The sequence below is a fragment of the Halichoerus grypus genome, chromosome 1, assembly GCF_964656455.1.
Source record: "Halichoerus grypus chromosome 1, mHalGry1.hap1.1, whole genome shotgun sequence".
In the NCBI taxonomy this organism is placed as follows: Eukaryota; Metazoa; Chordata; class Mammalia; order Carnivora; family Phocidae; genus Halichoerus; species Halichoerus grypus.
In genome coordinates, this window is record NC_135712.1 from 107257000 (window position 1) to 107279160 (window position 22161).

A 22161-nucleotide genomic window follows, 5' to 3' on the forward strand; every position below is an offset into this window, starting at 1 on the left:
GGAAGATTAGAAGAGTAGAGAATCTGGATCCTAGGACTAGTTCAACTCAAATACTTGCTTGGCCTCAGGCAAACTACTCAATGGCCAGTTAATGGCTTAGAAAAATGGGAGTTTTAGAATGATGATCACTCCTGTGTCTTGCAGCAATTTAAAACAACAACAAGGAAAACAGTAACAGAAACCTGTAATTTCATAATCGCTTTAGAGAGAGAGTTGTCCACAGACTAGATTTTCTATTCAAACACCCTCACCCTGAAAGCAGTCCTGGGAAACAGCCCATCAGGAGGCATTTCTAAACATGATGTAAGAGATCAATTAATTTCAATCAGTGTAACCTAATTAAAGTGCGGTTAGGCTATTCACTTAACATTCAACAACATCTCTTACAACAATTTCTGTAGTGTGCGTTGTTGGTAGACTTCGTTTGTGCAGTATTTCACATATGGGTCAAATGTGGACGCTGTGTGCTTTTCCACAATGTCACTTATATCATCTATGAAGATATTATTCTGATGTCTTGCTTCCAACTCTGTAAAGAATCTGGAAAAACAAAGAAAAGCATTTACATTTTCTTACATACACTTGAAAAAAATCAAAGATTATTCTCATGTAATGTTACTATATACAGGATTTGGAAATATCAACAGTGCACAATACCAACTCAAAGAGATACAAGACAAAACTATAAAGATTGTCTAAATTCAAATCTATCATATTAACATCTTATTACTTTGAGTGTTCAACACTGATAACACAGGGCACTTCTGTGCATTCAGGTATATTTTAGAATGTACAGATTTCACTATTTTTCCAAGAATTCCCTAGATATTGGAGGGGGTGCAGTCATGTTTCCATATTTTATTGTATTGAAAAGCCTATGAGCAAAACATCTAAATAAGTACTTAAAAAACAAGTCTGAGGGGCGCCTGGGGGGCTCAGTCATTTAAGCGTCCAGTTTCGGTTCAGATCATGATCTCAGGGTCGTTAGATTGAGCCCTGTGTTTTAGAAACATAGCAAGTGATGGTCTTAAAAGCAGGACTGCTTTTATAAATTATAAAAAGCGAGGAGCCTGCTTAAGATTCTTTCCCTCCCTCTCCCGCTTCCCCTCCCCCACTTGCGTGCGCTCTCTCTCTCTCTCTCTCAAAAAAAGAAAGTCTGAAATAAACCTAATTCTGAGTCCTTTTTCTGAAAATAATCATGTTATTTTAAATCTAATAATATGCATGACATTTAAATGTACTCAGAAATTATTAAAATTGCATTTTAGGGTTGCGATTTGGGGTGTGATTGTATGTATATGGTGTCCAGTCCAGTGAAAATTAAATTTCAGATAAATGAGTTATTTTGTAGTACAGGTAATGTGCAAAAATAGTGAATGGGACGTCTTGAGCATCCTGTATTTTATCTGGCAACCCTAGAGGGCAGCCAATATTAACAGCACATCGAAATCAGATATTTGAAACAGGTTTCTACCCAGAGCACTGCTGCTCAAAATGTAGTCCATAGACCAGGCATCTAAGAGCTTACTAGAAATGCAGAATCTCATCATCCACGTCCGTCCCCCCAGTCCGAACCTGCATTTTATCAAGATCTTCAGATGATTCGAATACACAGTAAAAGTTGAGACAAACCTCCCCTAGAGCACACTTACTGTCCGTGTTTGGAGGGATAGGAAAATCTGCTAGAAAGAACTGTCACTGTTTGGCCAAAGCATCTTCCAAAAAAAGTGTAATGAAGGTGAAACTAACAGTAATTTCTAATGTTGACCTCTGGAACAATCATACAAGAGAAATTTAGTTTTCTTTTTCTTTTAAAGATTTTTATTTATTTATCTGAGAGAGAGAGATAGAGAGAGTGCATGCACACAAGCAGCGGGGAGGGGCAGAGGGAGAAGCAGACTCCACTGAGCAGGGAGCCCGATGCAGGGCTGGATCCCAGGACCCTGGGATCATGACCTGAGCCGAAGGCAGACGCTTAACGACTGAGCCACCCAGGCGCCCCATGAGAAATTTAGTTTTCTTTTTTTTTTTTTTAAGATTTTATTTATTTATTTGACAGAGAGAGACAGCGAGAGAGGGAACACAAGCAGGGGGAGTGGGAGAGGGAGAAGCAGGGAGCCTGTTGCAGGGCTCGATCCCAGTACCCTGGGATCATGACCTGAGCCGAAGGCAGACGCTTAACGACTGAGCCACCCAGGCGCCCCAGAAATTTAGTTTTCAATAACCTCTTTAACATTCATCACATCATCACTCCTAACTGGTTTGCTGGGTGGACTCCAAATACAAAATTCAAGGCTGACAGTGAATGAGACAACAGAAATTTACGCAAGATGATTAATAGTAAATATAAGCTAACATTTTCTCACATTTGCATCTCAGTTATTTTCAAAGAATACTCCGGCACTCAGCAATAAAACAATCCAGATTTTAAGAGGTTTTGACTTTACACATTTACATGTACATTAAGTGCATTGTAGTATATACTGTATTCGTTTGTCATCATTTACCGATTTTATTTTAAACGTTTCCATAGGACCTTAAAAGATGAAGAAATATACCTTAACTCCTAGAAGACTAAAATTACTTATGCTCAGAGAAAGCATAGAAAAATTTTTATTTCCTTTAAGGAGGATTTAGGGAAAATAATCAGTAGGATTCCAATCCATAGATGTAACTGGCCTAGTTATCCAAGCCTTTTGTTTAAAACAGCAAAAGAAAAAACTTAAAGCACACTTGGCTGGGCTATTTGCCTTTCCTTCCAAAGGTATCAGGGTTAATATGCACAATTCTTAAACAGTAGGTTAGAAATACCAAATTATGTTCCAAACTAGCTTCATATCACTTTGTCAAGACTGAGTCTATTAACATTTAAGTACAATATCAAACACCCTCCTAAAAGTTTCAGCAATTGCAAAAACAACCTACTCCAAACCCCTATGTTTGCTAAAGGATATTTAAAAGCCATTTCTTAAAAGATATTCTCTATATAGACTGGTCCCTGTATTCAAGAAATCCATGTTATATTGGGAAGGTAAGGCTGATAAACACAGATGATACAGAAAGAACATGTATGCACACAACCACATGTTGGAACATATGTGCCTAAGGGCGTGCTGTCAGTACCTTTTTTTTAATTATATGAACTATGTATGTTTTTAATTGGGGTAAAATATATGTAACATAAAATTTGCCATTTTAATCGTTTTTAAGTGTACAATTCAATAGCATTAATTACATTCACGATGTTGTAAAATTTTCACCACTATTTCCAAAATACTTTCATCACCTCCAACAGAAATGTTATACGCATCACCTAATAATGCTCCATTCCCCCTCTCCCCAGCCCCTAATCACTTCTTTTGGGGGAGGGGGGTCTAAGGGGGAGGGAGAATGAGAATCTCAAGCAGGCTCCACACCCAGTGCAGAGCCCAACATGGGGCTCGATCTCACAACCCTGAGATCACGACCTGAGCTGAAATCAAGAGTCAGATGCTTAACCAACTGAGCCACCCAGGCATCCCCTTCTGATCACTCCTAATCTACTTTCAATCTCTATGAATTTGCCTATTTTTAATCTCATATAGGTGGAATCAAAATATTTGTGCTTTTTGTCTGGCTTATTACACTTAGTGTAATGTTTTCTAGGTTAATCTATGCTGACACATGTAACAGAACTTTATTCCTCTTTATGGCTAAATAATATTCTATTGCATATATATATATATATATATATATCATATTACGCTTATCCATTCATCTGTTGATGGACACTTAGGCTGTTTCTACCCTTTGGCTATCGTAAATAAACGATACTGCTATGAACATTTGTGCCCAAGCATCTGTCTGAGTCCTTGTTTTCAAGTCTTTGGCGCTATATACCTAGGGATGGAACTTTAACCTCACTGACTCTGCCAAAAATAGTATATATCAAGAAGTCACAGTATAATACCAAGAACCAGTACAGAAGAAGCTGAGTTATATGCCAAGGAGAGATGACTTCATTAAATGAAAGTTGAACAGGAAATTATCCTTTGCTTCCCAACACCCATAGATGAGTAACCCATGGGAAGCATGGAACCCGTGAATACAAGACCTCTAACAGAGGCATGCAGTGAAAAGTCCAGAGGGCCAGTGACTGATAGTGAGGAAAGGCATGAGGAGAATGGCATTAATGGGAGCAGGGGGGCAGGGGAGACAACATAGCTATAGGCACGAATCGGGAAACTGGCATTCAGTGGGGCTGAGGTGTTGACCACAGGAGGACCAATGGCAGAGAATGAGGGTTGAAAAGCAGGTCAGGGCCAGACTGCAAAGGCTTGACTGTACGCTGAGGAGCTTGAGCTTCATCTGTGGACAATGAGAACCACTGGAGGTGATGAAGATAATCAATCATCCGATCAGAGAAAACTGGGGTAGAGAAGGGGTGGAGTACAAGTGGGGAGAGGACAGACCGCAAGCAGGCCAGCAAAACGGCTAATGTGGGCATCAACCTGGCAGTGGGAAATCAAAAAGAGAGGACACAGAGTAGGGTAACAATTTGGAGGGAAAGTTCACAGAAAGAAAAAAAAAAACTCATCAGATGGGAAGTCAAGGAAGATGCTGGGATGTCTATTCAAGATTTCCACCTGGGCAGCAAGGGGGGGGCCACTGAATTATTCACAAAGACAGGGATTTAGGAGGAGCAAGGGGAAGCAAGAAGGAGCAGTTTAATTTTGCCTTAGACATGTCAAAAGGACAGCTAAAAATACACGTCTGTGAGAATTCAGAGCCACAGGAGTTCTAGGTAGTATGTAGTCAGGACTAGTTCACTTTTAGCTGGTTTTCATATAAATGCAAAATATTTGTTCATTATTTTAACTCCACGTGTCTTTCAGGAAAATGTTCAAAGAAAACTGAAAAAATAAGAAACCATTCATAAGGTCATTATCATGTAAATCTAAGAAGTAAATGTCTCAGAGGCAAATAGTCCTTACCATTTCTTGTCTTTAACTATTATAGTCTGAAGGAATGCAAGTACATAACCAAAAACAACAGTAACTTGGCTTTTCCCAATGAAAAGGAAAATTCATTTATTACAGTAAAAGCCTTGCCAAAGTACAAGATTAAAAACAAAGCACTAATGAAATATGTGTTTATGCTACTTACTTTAATATACTATAAACCAAGCCACCCATCTTTTATTTTGACATTAGCATAATTAAGACATAATTTAAAGCTTCCTATGTTAAATTATCTATTGGTTATTCTGGCAAATTTGTGTATTTTACTAAGTGAGCTGAGCTACAGAAAAACAAGAAAGTTAATACTGAAGAACGAGATATTATTTCAATAACCAAAGATGTTGGAGATCCAAATCAAACCTGAAGCCAAACTAAAAGCACTCTGGTTCCCTCAATGAAATTTAAATGAGTTTGTGAAGTAATTTGGCTTATTTGAAGGACAACATTTTAATGGAAATGTATTTCAGCCCTGTGAATTTTTTCATCTCTGTAGTATTACCAAGATGATCATGTTTTATAAACAATCATGTTACACAACCTTTCTCTCTTTCTTTTTCCCACTAAAATTCTAATCTCATCGCTAAAGTCTAGATTTTGAGAAACCTCTGATGGACCAGAAAAGGCTTCCTGGAAACACTGCCTCCTACCAGAAACCCAAGTGAGCCCTGTTTGACTGTTGACTCACGGGCACCAGCACCATCACGGCCATGCTTCAAATGATTGTGACCTGCCCAGGTGAGCTCCCCAGCTGTGCAGAGAATGGTCAGACCCCCAAGGACATCACGGTGGCCTCTCAGGAGTTGGGACTTCAAGATGACTTAAAGACAAGTCTATGGTAGAAAAGCTTAATCATGGCCTGTATCCTTTTTCCTCTAATACTTCCTAGAACTGTAACAACTACATATTCTCTAGGCTTTTAGTGGCTGCTTTAGCAAGTGATGGTCTTAAAAGCAGGACTGCATTGTGGGGTAAAAACAAAGTCAACAATGAGGTAGCTGTTTTTGATATACTCGGCACATGTCCTTTTGTTAGCTTCCCCTTCTCCCTTCTGTGATGGGTAGAAAAGACACAAATGTGAGCTATAAATATACCCATACCATACTAACAGCCTTCTTAATAGTCAATCAGTAATGTGACTGGCGTGTCAGACAGGAGTGTTCCTCATAGCTCTTGAGGACTGTAGGGTAAATCTACCAATCTATAGGGGAGATTAAAATGTATTTAATGTAGACAACAAAGGTGATTCAATCAGTCAACCAGCAAAATCTCCTCCCATGTGTCTAGCTCAAGGTGACAGGCTTTGGTAGATGTCAAGGAGCAAACAATTGATATATATGACCACCAAGCCCAGTGCTACGTGCTTCCCATATATACTGCCTCATTTAATTTAATCTCCAAGCCTACTTCTTGAGATGGCAATTAGACCCATTTTAGAGATGACAAAACCAAGGCTAAGAGAGCTCAAGCCAAAACTCAAAAACAACTGAGCCTCAGTTTGAACCAGAGTCACAGCTTTTCTGAGTCCAGCACCCGTGCTCAAAGCACCCCTACTGCTTCTGCCCACAGATGCCCGTTCAGCTTGCCTGTGAGCAACAGCCATCCTTCAATCTAGACATCCAGCAAAAAGACTAACAGCTGGAGCTGAGAAAGAACCGTAGTATTTTCCAAGAAGACCAGCTGTCGAATCATCTCAGCACGTAAATCACACATATCAACATAGTAAAGCCTCTCACCGTGGATTTATGCTGTGGCAAGATCCGCAGGGCAGCGGAAAAGCTGTCAGCCACCCCAGGGGCCGCCTCCAAGGGAGTCAGTCAGGAAGGCCACAGCTAGTGATGTGTTCTGGTCCTGGCTGATGCACCAGAAGCAAATGCTGGTTTACAGGTGCCCTGCAAAACTCAGTCATTCATTTTTTGCCCTCCTTGTACCCTGCTGCCCTCCACTTTGCCTACCAAACCCCGGCTCATCTCGGATTAAATTTCATCTCCTTCAAGAAGCTTTCCCTGACCCTCTGGGCTGGGTCATTTCATGTCTTTATAAACCCCTTATACTTCTCCTTTGGTTTCCCTACTATGGTCGTAACTAATTATATTATGATTGTGTTTACGTTTGTCTTTTTTAGCAAGATCTAGAGGACAGGGACCATGTCTCCTTTGTTCAAGTATCTGATCCTAACCACAGTATGACCAAAAAACCTGGCCATAGTACCTGAAACAGATTAATCAAATATCTGATGTGAATAAATCAAATTTGTGTTTGAAATAGAAAATTAGAGATGAAACATGTTCAAGTAATTTTTTTTTTTTACTGGTATTTTACCAAACATGTAATACCCACAAATTGGTCAGTCTCTACTTTGCTTTACTCACTGATAAATCAAGTGAACATGTATTACTTTTTTTTACCACAGACTGGGTTCCCAGAACTATGCTAGGCACAGTGAGGGTCACCAACCGATAAAGACACAAAAGCCTTTTACAATCCTGTCAAGTAGGGTCACCAAAATGAGACCCAGTCCAGCCCAAGTCTCTTCAGTGCCAGCCACACTCTCTGAAAAACCTACCAGCCTTGCCCCTCCCCTACCCAATTTAGGGAGGATTCCAGCTGGGCTAAGAAGCATTCAGCGCTCTAGCTGGAGAAGCCCAGAAAGTAGGGCTCTGGTTATAATCACTGCTGTCCTGTGCCCTTCCTGGAATGGCACTCTTTCAAGGTACATTTCCTTCATTAATATCCATCTGCCGAAAGCAAACTCAAATCATTCTTGGACTTCCTCCTCACTTGAATGAGCTGTCAATCGAAACAGCTGCAGCATCCCACCAGAGAGAGTCATATTCACTTACGCTGGAGAAATGCAACATACCAGGCAGGTTTCACATGTCTAAGTTGCTGTTATATAATAAAATATCTTCACTAAACAAAGAAATATTCCAGATAAGTGGCAGCAACTATTTGCTGCTAGAAATACTTTCCTAACAGAGCACCAACAGAACATTCTGTACTCTACCAAAAACGAATTTATATTCTGCTGTAGATAAGTGAGATCTGGGGCTTGTTTGTTTGGGGCTTTGTGTTGGTGGTCATGTCGACACTAAAGATCAGCATCGATTTCTTTTAAGACGACTCTGGATTGGGGAAAGCAGTGCAGGACAAGAGTACGCCCACTAACCCATGGCAGGCATCGCTAACCAACTGTGGCGCTCTGCCCAGATGCACAATCTGCTCTCCAAGCAGACATTCGAGATCAATCAAAATAGATGAATAAGATGAAGTTTCCCTACGAGTCCTTCACCAGACTTGCAATGATGGCAAATGTGTTAATCTGACAAAAATGGAGGGCTGTTGCTTCTCAGTCAGACTGCCCTACATCGTGACCGGGTAAAGGTCTCACAAGGTTTCCTCCTTAGCAGACTATATATCTTGTCATGCTCTATTTTAGCTTTTCCTTCTGAAATTTTATCTCTGAATGGATAAGGGATAAGGGTTGAAATTAAGAGTGGTTGGGAATGTGAGATAAAAAAAAATTCTAACCAAAAAATGTTCTGGTAGCCCTAACTCCCATTCTGATATGATACCTCCTGCTTGATCCTTAAAATCTCTAGGATGGTTTTTGTGAAGAGATTCTTATCATCCTATGAAAATCTCAAAGATCAGCCTAGGCATAGGACAGAAGAGACTGGGGTGAAAGAGAGAAACTAAGGGTTTTCTTACCCTCAATGCCCCACAACACAGAGCTTGCTTGGGTTTAAATCCTGCTCCCCCGGGTACCTTCAGTTCAAGTCACCTAGCAAATCCCAAAAAAGGAGGGTGGAGCTGGGGGCCAGGTAAGAGAAAGGCAAAGAGAGACTAGAGAGCTAAGTGCCCCCAAGACCCCTCCATATCACTTAAGGCTCCCCTTTAATTAGTTCTTCCTCTCACTGATAATGTGCATGTTTGAAGGAATAGAAACTGGACCATATCAAGATAGGAAAACCGTATTTTAAAAGTTCTTGCGGGCACCTGGGTGGCTCAGTTGGTTGAGCGACTGCCTTCGGCTCAGGTCATGATCCTGGAGTCCCTGGATCGAGTCCCGCATCAGGCTCCCTGCTCGGCAGGAAGCCTGCTTCTCCCTCTCCCACTCCCCGTTTGTGTTCCCTCTCTCGCTGTGTCTTTCTCTGTCAAATAAATAAATAAAATCTTTAAAAAAAATAAAAATAAAAGTTCTTGCAATTTTAATGCCATTAGACTATTTTCACTTAAAAATGAGAATTTAAAGTATTTACCATCTGAATCTGCTTCACAAACATATATTGGAGGAAAAGGGGCTTGTTCCCATGGTAACTTACTGTGTGCTAGATTCTCTTGTTTCAGTGCTACTCTCATGCATTCAAGCATATTGTAATTCTCCCAGAATGAGGGTCACATGCTAATGAATGACAGAAAGCATGAGCCAGTCTTCTTATCAAAATGTCCTTAGAAGAGACGAATGCTGCTGTATGAATGAATGGGCCTGTGATGCCCTGGGTTATTATGGACAGTTTTACAGTTTTTAATTTTTGTTTTATTTGAGCACAACTATTAATTTCCACACAATGGAAAATCACTCCCCAATTTTATATATACATGACCATGGAGATGGAGACCAAGTATGCCTGGTTCATCACTTGATCTCCAGGACCTAGCAAAGAATAAGCACTCAATAAATGTGCTGAACGAATCAATACTAGATGCCTGTTCTTCCCCCTTGCCCCTCTGTTAAAGTGCCATCTTCCAAGGAGAGCAACAGTGAGTGATAATACGAAGCAAGTATCCACCAGGTGTGATTTAATAACTACATTAGATTACCAGGGTCCTCATGGCATGGGTGGGCTGGGGCCAGGTGGCTCTGAATACCTCTGCTGGTTGGCAAATACCGCACATGCGTGTTTATGCTCTTTACGCAGCATCTGAGATACTGGGTTTGTAACCTCAAGAATAATTCCGCTAATCCATTGCCTGGCAAAAATCTTCTGAAAACTCAAAACCTAGGCAAGATTTATGACTTCAGAGGAACTGTTTCCTTTTATTAGATGATAGTTACATAACCAATTCTCTGACCCGTTTACCTTGGCTACCTAGAAGAATACTACTGTGCTTAACCCTCACTCCTAGTAACACGAGCAGGAGAGGTAGCTGAGCACATGGGCTCTCCTCATCACTACCCGGTTTTCTATTTCCCACTTAAATGGCCACACTCATTTCCCACTCAAACATGTCATTTACCGTAAGTTGCCTTGAGCCTTTTGTGGATGCAGTTGGGAATATAAATTATCAATTATAAACAAACCAGGAAAATGTGGATTCTTGGTGGCTGCTGGGAAACAACACCAAGAATGAATTTATAGAATACTGGAACAAAGTCAAGTAAAACAAAACAGTCTTCATGCTGAGGCCCCCTTTCCTATTGTGGGTTGGTCATTCTGGAATAAAATCAGTACACAAAAGAACACGCTTCTCTTCAGGCACTATTTCCAGATCCTTTTAGGTGGTGCCCACAGTATTTCAATCAGAATTCAATCCGCAAAGAGGAATGACATTTAAAGTAAGCCCCAAATCTTTGTATCTCCATTTTTCTTTCTTAATCATGCCCCCAAAAGTTGTCTTCCTAAAGAAAGAAATGCTTCCTATGGCTCCCATCAATTTCATCAAAAAGAAAAAGGGACCAGGACACAATTTAGAAAAACTATAAAGGTCAGTTTCCTAAGGCATAACACTCTAGGAAAAATGATGCTTGTCTATGCAAGGGAAATAGAATTTCATACCCTCTCTGACATTTTTCAAACCCGCTCCAGTTTACGCAGCAGCTGGCTCCAGTCCCCACCCCACCCCCTTCGGACAGCCCTCTCCAGCTTTCATCAAGGACTTCTAAAATGCTTTCCTTTTAGAAGGTTATTAGCACTGGTTAGCAAAGTATCCAAAGAATAGGATCTATGGGATAAACAAATTCTCATCCTAGTAAGTGGATCTGAGATAATGATAAATTTCTGTTTCTTCATTTAGTAAAACAAAACGAACAACTGAATGGAGAAGAAGACTGGGTCAACCTTCGGTCCTGCCACACACAGTCATCAGCCCCAAAAAGACCACCAGCATCACAGCAAAGAGGGAAACACTCCGGGAAGAATGGAATAGAGCCCACAAGGCCAAAGGGAGAGGAGCATGAAGGAACAAAAAGAGGGAAAGTGAGATCATTAGCCTCCAAATCACCTCCTCAATACCAAAGACCAGGGTTCCTGCTTCTTCTCTTTCTCCGTATTAGGGAAATGTAATCTCTTATCTCACAAGTAAACTCTATTATAAAATAATAGCTGTAAGTGAATACACTTCCAGATAAAGTCAATTTCACATACACTGTAGCAAGGCCAAGTGTGTACCGTTACAATGCACCTCTGGAAAATGTGTGCAGGCTCAGGAGCCAAATGGCCTAGGTTCAAACGCCGGTCCTCTCTTTTATTAGCAATGTAACCTTAGGCAACTTGCCCAACATCAGCAAGTCCTATTTCCTCATTTGTAAAATGGGAATACTAATGGTATGACCTCATGTGGTTCTCATGATGACTGAATGAATTAAAATGTTAAGTGGTTAGAACATGGTCTGGCACATGGTACACGTTCATTAACATTAATTATCATTTAAAGTCCAACAAAAGCCTTTCTCTCCTATAGGAATTCACAGAATTCACAGATCTTGTAAATAATGCCAGTAAGCAGTCTTGCTTTTCCAGTCCACTCTGTTCAAGGACAGCAAGCCTAGTTCCTATATTTCCGTCAGTTAAGTCTGGGTGGGCGGGTATAATATAATCCTGCCATCCACCAAAAAGGCTCAGAATCTCAGGGATGCACGTTCTCAACAACTTTTTAAATTTCTTAATAGGTACTTATCAATGACAAAATTAGAGGAGGATCTAATCGGTCCTTTTGAGGTCCTAGGCTTTGGTACCTCTTCAGTGAGTTGCAAAGGGGAAAGCAACAAACTAGGGCAAACTAACCATTTTCTGCCGAGAAGTGGTAGAACATTACTTTACACTGTAAGCACTCATGTCACAATGAAGAGGCTTTAAGCTAAGCAAGGCATAGACACACTTGGCAAAAACACAAAAGGCACCGTGTTTCTGTGTAGGGCTCCCTGTGGCAGGCTGAATGAATCATGGCCCCCAAAGATGTCCATGTGCTGTGAATATGTTCTGTTACATGGTAAAAGTGACTTTGCAGATGTAATTAAGGATCTTGAGATGGGGAGGTCATCCTGGATTTATCCAGGCCCAGTGCAATGATAAGGGTCCCTCTAAGCAGAAGACAGGAAGATCAGGATCAGAGAGAAGAGGTAAGGATGGAAGCAGAAATCAGAAAGAAAAGAAAACACAATGCAGTTGGCTTTAGAGATGGAAGAGAGGGTCATACGCCAAGGAATGGGAATGCAGGGGACCTCGAGGAGCTGGGAAAGGCCCAGAAGCAGGTCACCGTCTAGAGCCTCCAGAAGGAACTAGCCCTGGTGATACCTCGGGTTCAGCCCAATGAAACGGACTTCAGACTTCTGACCTTCAGAATTGTAAGAGAAAAAAATGAGCTGTTGTTTTAAACCACTAAGTTTGGGGCGCCTGGGTGGCTCAGTCATTAAGCTTTTGGCTGAGGTCATGCTTTGAGCAGGCTCAAAAGTCTGCTTTTGGCTCAGGTCATGATCCCAGAGTCCTGGGATCGAGCCCCGCATCGGGCTCCCTGCTCGGCGGGAAGCCTGCTTCTCCCTCTCTCACTCCCCCTGCTTGTGTTCCCTCTCTCGCTGTCTCTCTCTCTCTGTCAAATAAGTAAATAAAATCTTTAAAAAAAAAAATCTTTAAACCACTAAGTTTGCAGTAATTTGTTACAGCAGCAATAGGAAACTAGTAGATCCCCTTAATCCATTTTGGAATCTCTGTCTTCGAACCCCTGTTCCTTCTCCAATAGCTAATATCCAGTCTCTGCTTGGAGGCCCCTCCATTACTCATGGGCCTGACTTCAGAGCTTCATCAATTCCAGAAAGCGAAGGTCCGAGACTCAGCTCCCTCTCCTACTCATTCACTCAGTGACTGTTCACTGAACACCTACTATGTACCAGGCTCTATTTTAGGCACATAGCACACACAGCCCAGGGCAATTCCCATAAAAATCCCCTAGCTCCTAGGGAGATGAGCTCTCCTTGCTCTACTCCTTCAGGGCCTACTGGAGGACTGTACAAAAAAGTGTTAGCACCACTGATGAAAAACTGATGAACTGATGAACAAAACACTTTCTCTTTCAGGTCCCCCAAAAGACACTTCAAAAGGTAAGAGACTTTAGTATTAGGTAACTGCCGGAAAGGAGGAGGGAGATGGGAAAGTGAGGGAATGGATGGTATGAGCAAAGATGGGAACCCACAGCTCGTGCCCAGGGAAGGGGGTGGTGGGCCCGAGGATTTGTGAATGGTAGACTTTTAAAGGAGTCCATGACGCAGAAAAGTTTAGGACCACCGGCTTTGTATAATGAAAACAGCTGATGCAGAAAGATCCTCAGAAACTGGGAAATTACTGGAAGATGAAATTATAAATGTAGCCCCAGGCCTAGACTGGGAAGAACCTGGAGTTCCCATGGTAAGCAGTTTCAGTGCCTTCCTTAAGTAATAGAGGACGACAGAGATTTCTTCTATTTTAGGAAAGTAAGCAGGAGGTAGCCGGGGAAGGAACAGGGTGTAGGGCTGAAGACTGAACTGTGGTGTAAAGAAGAAAGCAAGGAGGCCAGTCACAGTCTACACCCATAATCCACATAGGAGAAGAGGAGTCTGGCAGTTCCTCAAAATGTTACCGTAAGACCCAGCAATCCCCCGCCTAGGTATATACCCAAGAGAAATGAAAACATGTTCACACAAAAACCTGCACGCAGATGTCCATGGCAGCATAATTTATAATGGCAAATAGAAGAAACAGTCCAATGTCCACCAACAATGAATGGATCAATAAAATGTGGTCTCTCCATACGATGGAATATTACTCCGCAACAGAAAATACTGGCACATGCTACAACATGGATGACCCCAGGATGAACCCATGGATGAACATGTTACATTAGGTGAAAGAAGCCAGTCACAGAAGACCATATATTATATGATTCCCTTAATATGCAGTATCCAGAAGAGTCAGATCCATAGAAACAGAAAGTGGACTGATGGTTGTCTAGAGATGGGAAGTTTGGGGGGAAAATGGGTGTTGGGAGCTAATGGATACAGCTTTCTTCCTGAGGTGATGAAAATGTAAAACTGATTGTGGTGATCTCTGTTCAGCCTGTGAATGTACTAAAACCCACCAAATTATACAACTTAAACAGATTATTTGTATGCTATATGAATTATTCTCTCAATAAAGCTCTTTAATAAAAAGTGCAACAGCTGGGAAATGGACAGAAGGGGTAAGAGCTATATCCATTAATTTCATTCATGTATAAAGCACTGCCTTTTCCTACTTTCCCAGAGAGTGCCTGTGTTATGTGTTTGGTCTCTTTTCAAGTGACTCTTCTGAAAAGTTCCGGGATTTAAACAATATAAGCGAGCTGTCCTGGTTGAGGCAGGTCAGGAGGCCCAGAGTCCAGTTGTTTGGCCTCCCTGACACCCCAACTGGCCAACCCTAACACGCCTTCAAGGGATTCCAGGCCCCATGGAACACAATCTGAAACCACTCCACAGATCCAAAGGGCTGAGAGATGTGGGAATGTTAAGCATCTCTGTAGGGTCATTGAGAGGGAATCTAGCCAAAATCTCCCTAGCCACACCAGGCAATCGGGCACAGTATATCCCCAGTATATCCACACCAAAGCAGCCCTGCCCCACTGCACGGGCCTTTGACCCAAGTAACAACTGTTAGCCTTCTGCTCCCTCACCAGACAGGATTCCTCAGTGAGAGGGGACAATGGTTTCATTTATGGAAAGCTAAGAAAGGTTTGCTTTTACACCCTCCCATAAGACTTTCAGAGAGGTCCAGTGATGGCAATTTAGTCCAGAAGAGTCCAAATGTTCCAAAAATTTTACCTAGTATTTGACCACAACCAAGATGCTTACTCTCTTTAATAATGCTAATTTGAGGATCATAAGGCACATTATCTATTCCTTTAGAGAAATTTCTATAGTATATGTACTTCTTAAATCTACATGTGCTGCTGCCAGGCAATAATTTATAAACTGTGAGCAGTCACATTTCACCAGTGTTTGTGTTCTCTTTTATGCATGCATCCCCTCCTCTTATTTCCCTACCTTAACATTGGCCCCAAAACACACTTCTTCTGCAATGGTATTTTCCTCTTCATGATACCTCCCTTATCCCCCCCCCCTTTTTTCCCCCCCCTGCTTTAATCCACTTTTAAGAACCTACCAAAATTCCTTCTAAAAACTCTGGTCCCGTCCTCCCCTTCTTCTAAACCACTGACGGAACTCAGCTGTCCAAACCAAATTTCTAACTGTTGGCTTCTAACCACACAACTCCCTCTAAGAAAGGCCCATGGATGCATACCTCTTCTTGGTTCCTTCCCAACCAGCTCTCTGAGCCACTTCTACAAAGCCAGTCTACATGCCCGCACCCACCTACATACTGTGGAAGGACAAGGTCACTGCAAAATCTTGCATTGCTTGCGAAGGATGTTCACACAAGATCACCACAACTAGGTCATTTGCTAGCATACGCAATGGCTGGACTATAGAGAGCTAACCCCTTACAGTTTGCAGGCAGTTTGTCATCCTCTAGCCTTCTTTCTTTTTTATTGACATCTTAATAGCTGTCGTGGAAACTCCTGCATAAAGCTTAATCTGGACTTTGGCCAATATACACATACACTTGCATTTGGTCACTTGTCCATCAAAGAGGAGCCCCCAACCACACTCTCCATCCTCCCTTCCTGCCACAGAAGCAGAGCCCGCTCTCAGCTAGTTGTAGAAATTTGAGAAAGACTAAAGAAACTGCCTTCTATAATTTACTCAAGGGAAAGCTGCACTGTGATCCCTTTGTAGGCGGATGGTCTCCACTTCAAAGGAATGCAAGAGGCTACCCCCATGGGAGGGAAGGGACGTGCTACTGCACAGCGGGACGGCAGGACCCAGGTCCTGCTGCGGCACGCGGACCCACCGCTCAAGTTGTCAGCAGCTTCTCTAGTTTCTGTAATGCAGCTGAAACTGACGATGCCTTGGCACCTGTGTTAACAACGTGAATTTCAACTACAGAATTATCATCTGAGAGCTTAACTAGACCTTATAAGACCTTCCAAGTGGTCTTATTCTATTAAGCAGTTGTCCTTTTTTTCTAGGGGCTTTCCTTAGAACTCATTATAGTTATGCAAAATAAATACCCACCAGCTTCTTTCTAAAACAAAACTAAACAAAACATACGGTAGAAAAAAAAAATTATTTTTGGCAAACTAAAAAACCATAATTCGCCTATAGAGCATTGCTCCATGAGAAGTGGTCTCTGAAACAAAAAATCATTTGGCGGCTTTATTATTATTATCAATGGGCAATATATTCAATAAACCACACCAAATTTACTATGTTATCTCCAGGAATTTTAAAAGAACTCATGACTTTGGAAAAATATCATTTCATGAAGGCTTGCTTTTCTTTTACAAATGTTCAGGTTTCTGTATATTAATTCCTTACATATTTTTGTTTTTGTTGTTGTTTAAGGTCAGCTTGAAGATAAACAACAGAAAAAGAAGACGGAAGTATTTTATTGCCCGGGACCATGAATGAATGCCTGTCCTCCCTCTCTAACAGGCGACATGGCCTTATGATCCACCGCTTTCCTACCCCAAGCTCTACATGCTGGGCCAAGTCAGACTCGAATGGTTTGATTTAAGTGTAGATGCAGGTGCAAGGACAGAGGTCAAAAATCTAACCATCACCTTTTCTAGAAACCTTTAAACCAAGGTGAAAGGGATGCCATCATGGTTTCTTAGACTTTCAAAACCTGAGCTTTACCCTCTACTCTGTGATACGGGTAGTAAAATTCAATTCTTGAAAAAGTAGAGGCTGAAAGCATTCTAGGTAGGAGACACTTCACTGGTAGGTTGTGACCTGCACGCCGTGGGTATGTGCACTACATCTAGGACCTCCAGGGATTCAACACAACAACAGTCCCCATTACCAACTTCTTCTCTGGGCTCATACAAGGTCTATGTCTCTTATCTATGTATTTTCTAATTTTAAGCATTTCTCAGTTTTCCGTAGTTGCCTTACCTTCTTATCAGACTAACACCTGGGAATCACCTCAAGTTTAACTTTTTAAATCAGACAAACAAACAAGACTCAATTGTGTGTGTTTGTGTGTGTGCACGTACACATTTCCCTGTTCTTTTAAAAAGAAGGGCGATGGGCACTGTGTTTACTTCTACGTTGATACCATAAAAAAGGCAAGTCTACCCAATCCGTTAGTTGTTCTGTTATCAAAAGTTTGACAAAGTTGTATTATTTAACCAAGTGTCCCTCTAATTTTAACAGATTGAAAAATAAAGATAAGCATGTGTGACTGAAAATTATACAAGTGTATTTTCTTAATGCCTCAAATTACATACTATTAGACAGAAACGTACTTGAAATTCTTTATGCTTAATCTCCCTAAGTCCTGGTGACAGCATGTACCCTAACACAGTAAAACATATTTCCCTTTCCTCTGTCCTCCAATGCTGCTAAATTTATAGAGAAGGTCTCTGGGGAACTCCAGGAGTGTGACTTTGTGCACGGGCACAAGGCCAGTTGATTTTACCAGGCTAATTTAGACCAACAAAACGTGTATCAGAGCTCTCAAACGGGTGGCCGATGGGCTGAAACTGCCCCACGCATGTGCATTTAAAAAATCAGAATTAGCTCGCAACATTTAAAACTCAACAGACGGCACCCACACATCCAGATTTCGCACTCTTCTTGAAATACCAGGTCACAACAGTGAGCTCAAATGCCCACAGCAGCCTCAGTGGCCGGGGCTGCACTCACACCCCTGTTTACGGACTCCACCACCGAGAACCATCTCACACCCATCCTGCTGTACTCAGCTCTGCGATCTGGCTGCCAAGGCAGGGATTTGAATTTCCCCCCTGTAGAGAGGGCTCTGGAATCAGATTTTGGTCTGAATTCTGGCTTATCACTTAGTATCTGAGTACTTATCACTCTAGCAATTTACTTAACCTCTTTGTCATCTGCTAAAAAGGATATAATACTACCTGCCGCACAGAGGTAGTATACAGAAAGGACTTAGCACAGCACCTGGCATATGGGGTTGAATAAATGGTGGTTAGTGTTATCATCACCAAAGGACAAAGCATCCAAAGGATACTTGAGAAGATGCTAATTTCCATCCAGGTCAAAAAGGTTTCTGAAATCACTATTTCTATCTCCTCAAATTTATGTACGATTAGAAGCTGAGTTTTTAGGGACTTATTAAACTTCTCTTTCCATTTGTCAGGAACCTGTAGGTCCACATATGTAGAAAAAATAAAAACCTCTGCAACCTCTGGTTTTCATTCAATTCCTAAGAAAAGCAACATACTGTTCATCAGAAATAGTTTTATGGGGGGCACCTGGGTGGCTCAGTCAGTTAAGTGTCTGCCTTCTGCTCAGGTCATGATCCCGGCATCCTGGGATCAAGAGGCATCCTGGGATCGAGCCCTCGTGGGGCTCCCTGTTGGGCTCCCTTCTTCTCCCTCTGCCCCTCCCCGATTCATTCTCTCCTTCCCTCTCTCTCTCTTTTTCTCTCTCAAATAAATAAGTAAAATCTTGAAAAAATTAGTTTTATACATGTATGGATTATTCCCTATACCTGAAAAGTTTCTCCTATGAACATGAAAAGAAAGAAAACAAGCTTTTATTAACCCATAAAATGTTATTTAAACTATGAGGAAGAATTAATTGTTGCAATTAGCATCAAATTTTAACAAATATGTGGTTGTAAAATGTTTGTCCCTCATTATCAAAGCTTTGGAGTTTGCAAATTGCAGGAACTGATATCTCTAGAAGAACTACAGTTAATTGGGAACTTTTACACTTCAATTACAGAAGGAAGAAAGGAAGAAAAATTATACTCAGCCATCTCTTCATAACCTTAATGCAATCTTGGTGAGCAAAAATCAGTAGAAAAGTCTTGTCAACTTAGATTCATAATCTGAGCCAGAAGAATGTAGATGAGAAGCTAAATCCAATTATTTATAGCATGCTGGCAAAAGTCCAAGGCAGGACCATAATGAATTTTTAGAGGGTCTGGGGAAGGAGGGAAAAGGAATCCATGGAAACTTTACTAATAAATTCTCTTGCGGTGCCATATTTAGGTATTAATACCACCTGGCTGAACACATGACATTCTCAGGGTAAGTAAACTGTGTTGTAAAGCCTTAACAATTTCTCAAATGTTGATTTTGGCTACTGTGTATGTGAAAATTGGTACAAACAAGGGCTAAACTATGATCCTTATGAGCACTTTACTTTAAAGTCAATAGGAGTAAAGCAGAGGCTATCCCTTACACAACAACACCTGAAGTTATAAAAACAGGTACCTTATTTCTGCAATAGATGTTTTTATAAAGCTAACATTTTTTTGTAAATCAAATCACTAACAAATGACCAAACACACAAAAAACCCTGGATGGCTTATTTTGTAAAAAGGCAATTTTGGGGTAGAAATGCTCCCACTTAGAAGATCTCTGTTCTCTATGTCCAGATCTTAGCTCAGCCTGTCTTTAAACATCTGTCTTTGCATTTAGAAAACAAATGAAACCCGGACAAAACACCTATGTCCGACTGTCCCAGTGAAACGTAGACGGCATCTTCCCATTTTGAATGAAGGGCTCAATCCCTCCTTTCTCCATTTGGCAGGAATGCCAATTACTTTGATAATCCTCCGAAGGCACAAAAGCCATGCTGAGACTAATGGGTTCTGAAGGTGCATCCTTTATACACTGCTCATACAGTGAAGTGACCTTATAGCAAGTGCTTCTGGTGCAGAACTTGGCAACTCACAGACACAGTACAAAATATGGATCCTCAAAAGGATGCCACAGGATTGAAGTCATTCTTAAGGTATGTTGATTTGTTTCCTTTATAAATATAGAAAGAAAAAAAAAAAAAAACAAGCTAGGTGCCACTTGGCTTCTAGAGCACACCATTCCCCTGGGTCTCCTTCTACCCCCACCGGCTGCTCCTTCTCGGTCTCCTTTGCTGGCTCCTCTCCCATCTTCCCAGGCTCTTAGTTGGAAGGTCCCAGGGCTTGGTGCTCAGCATTCACCTGTCTATCTCTATCCTTTCCCCAGTAACGTCACCCAGACACCCTTGCCTGAAATTCCATCTAAATGCCAACCACTCCCAAATATGTTTCCAAGCATCAAACTGCCAAATCCAGACTTACACACCTCACCGCCCATTCAGCAGTGCCTCTCCAGGTCTTACAGCCATTTCAAAAGGTACAAGGCATGTGGGACAAGTAACCACTTAAAAACTCAACACTATGGTGAAAGGCAAACTATGGGGACAGTGAAAAGATCAGTGGTTGCCCGGGGCTTGGGGAGAGGGAGGGATGAACAGATACAACACAGGGGATTTCTGGGGCAGTGAAACTAACCTGTATGATATTATAATGGTGGATGCGTGTCCTTACACATTTGTCAAAACACACAGATTGTGCAACACCAAGAATGAACCCTAATGTAAACTACGATTTGGGGTGAAATGATGGGTCAGCAAGGGTTGGATGGTCACAAGTGTACCACTCTAGAGGAAGGTGCTGACGGTGAGGGAGGCTGGGCTTGTGGGAGGTCAGGGAGTACCGGGGATATCTCTGTCCTTTCCACTCAATTTTGCTGTAACCAAAAATTGTTCTAAAAAATAAAGTATATTAAAACAACAGCAGTGAATGAGCCAAGTGAAAAGGGATATCTAAAAGCTTACCACTCAATCTCTGTTCCTGTGTATTGGTGTGTATTTACAGCATCCTAGCTAGAAAGGTATATAATGCTTTTTCTAAAGATCTCCAGAGGAAGGAGGGCCCTTGTCATCCTTCAGGAGCAGTGACATCAGCCATCAGTTTATACTCACTTCCATCAGTGGAGTCCATAGGCACCCTAATTCTTCTCATGTGGTTAAAAGTTAAGAAGAGTTTTATGGGAGCTTCTTAACCAACCCTGATCTCTTAGATCCCTGGACTGGTAGTGTTTCCCACATGTCCTTCCTGGCTACCGGGGAAATAGCTGACCAGTAGGAAAGACATCACTCTCTAACCAGAACTAGACTCCAGGCTACTCTTTTTCATAGAGCAGGAAGCAAAATGAGTAAAAGTCACACCTTCCTGCCACACCTGAATACTCAACCTGTTCATCTTCAATTCCTCTCCCCCCAGCCGCCCTCCAAAACTAGGAGAAGGGAGTTTTCACCCTAGTTCTTGAAGAGAAAAAAAGAAAATAATCATCCCAGCTAGTATGTATAGAAGTAGCCGCTGATTAGGTATTATCTGATAATGAAGAATCACCCTCACAGCTGGCTGGCATCAACGCGTAATTTATCCTCCAAATTGAGATACCTTTTGAGAGTGAAATGGGTCAATTGATAATTACACCTGAACAACTGAAATTATCCTGGGCAGATGAGAATGTGCAATTATTCTAATAATTTAAAGAGCACTTAACTGAATACCAGCGACTATTCTAACTGCTTTTCATGTACTGACTAATTTAATTTCCGTAACAACCCAAGGAAGCAAGTATCATTATCATCTCCATTTTATGTACGTGGTTCCTGAGGCACAACGACGTTAAAACGCTTGCACAAGGTCACACAGGACAAGAGGTAGAACAGGGATTGGAACCCCAGGCCAATGGATGACACTCTTGGTTAGTTACCATGCCATACTGTACGACAACTTTAGTGACATTCTAGAAGTCTCAATCTTTACAGTGTTTTAGAACAAGCAATTAAATCTTAATCACAGTTTTTCACAGTCCTGAATTACTTCATTACTGTGTAATTTCCTTTCTTTTACACCCAATTGAAATTACTCCTGATGTACCTTAGGGTAGAATGAGAAAAGATAAACTCAACTAGTGCTAGCAAGGAGCTGGACACTTGAGTTTTGCACTTATAGTCGATTCTCATTATTCATGGTAGTTATGTCCTATAGAGTTA

General features: G+C 41.5%; 1 protein-coding gene across 2 annotated transcripts in view; it reads right to left on the minus strand.

Moving 5' to 3' along the window:
- Window positions 1-22161, minus strand: part of ARHGEF26 (Rho guanine nucleotide exchange factor 26) — a 119658-nt gene that overhangs the window by 54177 nt on the left and 43320 nt on the right. For both annotated transcript variants that reach the window (XM_078070081.1, XM_036091374.2), the window contains exon 7: window positions 388-540. In XM_078070081.1, the coding sequence (XP_077926207.1) occupies window positions 388-540 (153 nt within the window). The remainder of the gene's footprint in view (window positions 1-387; window positions 541-22161) is intronic.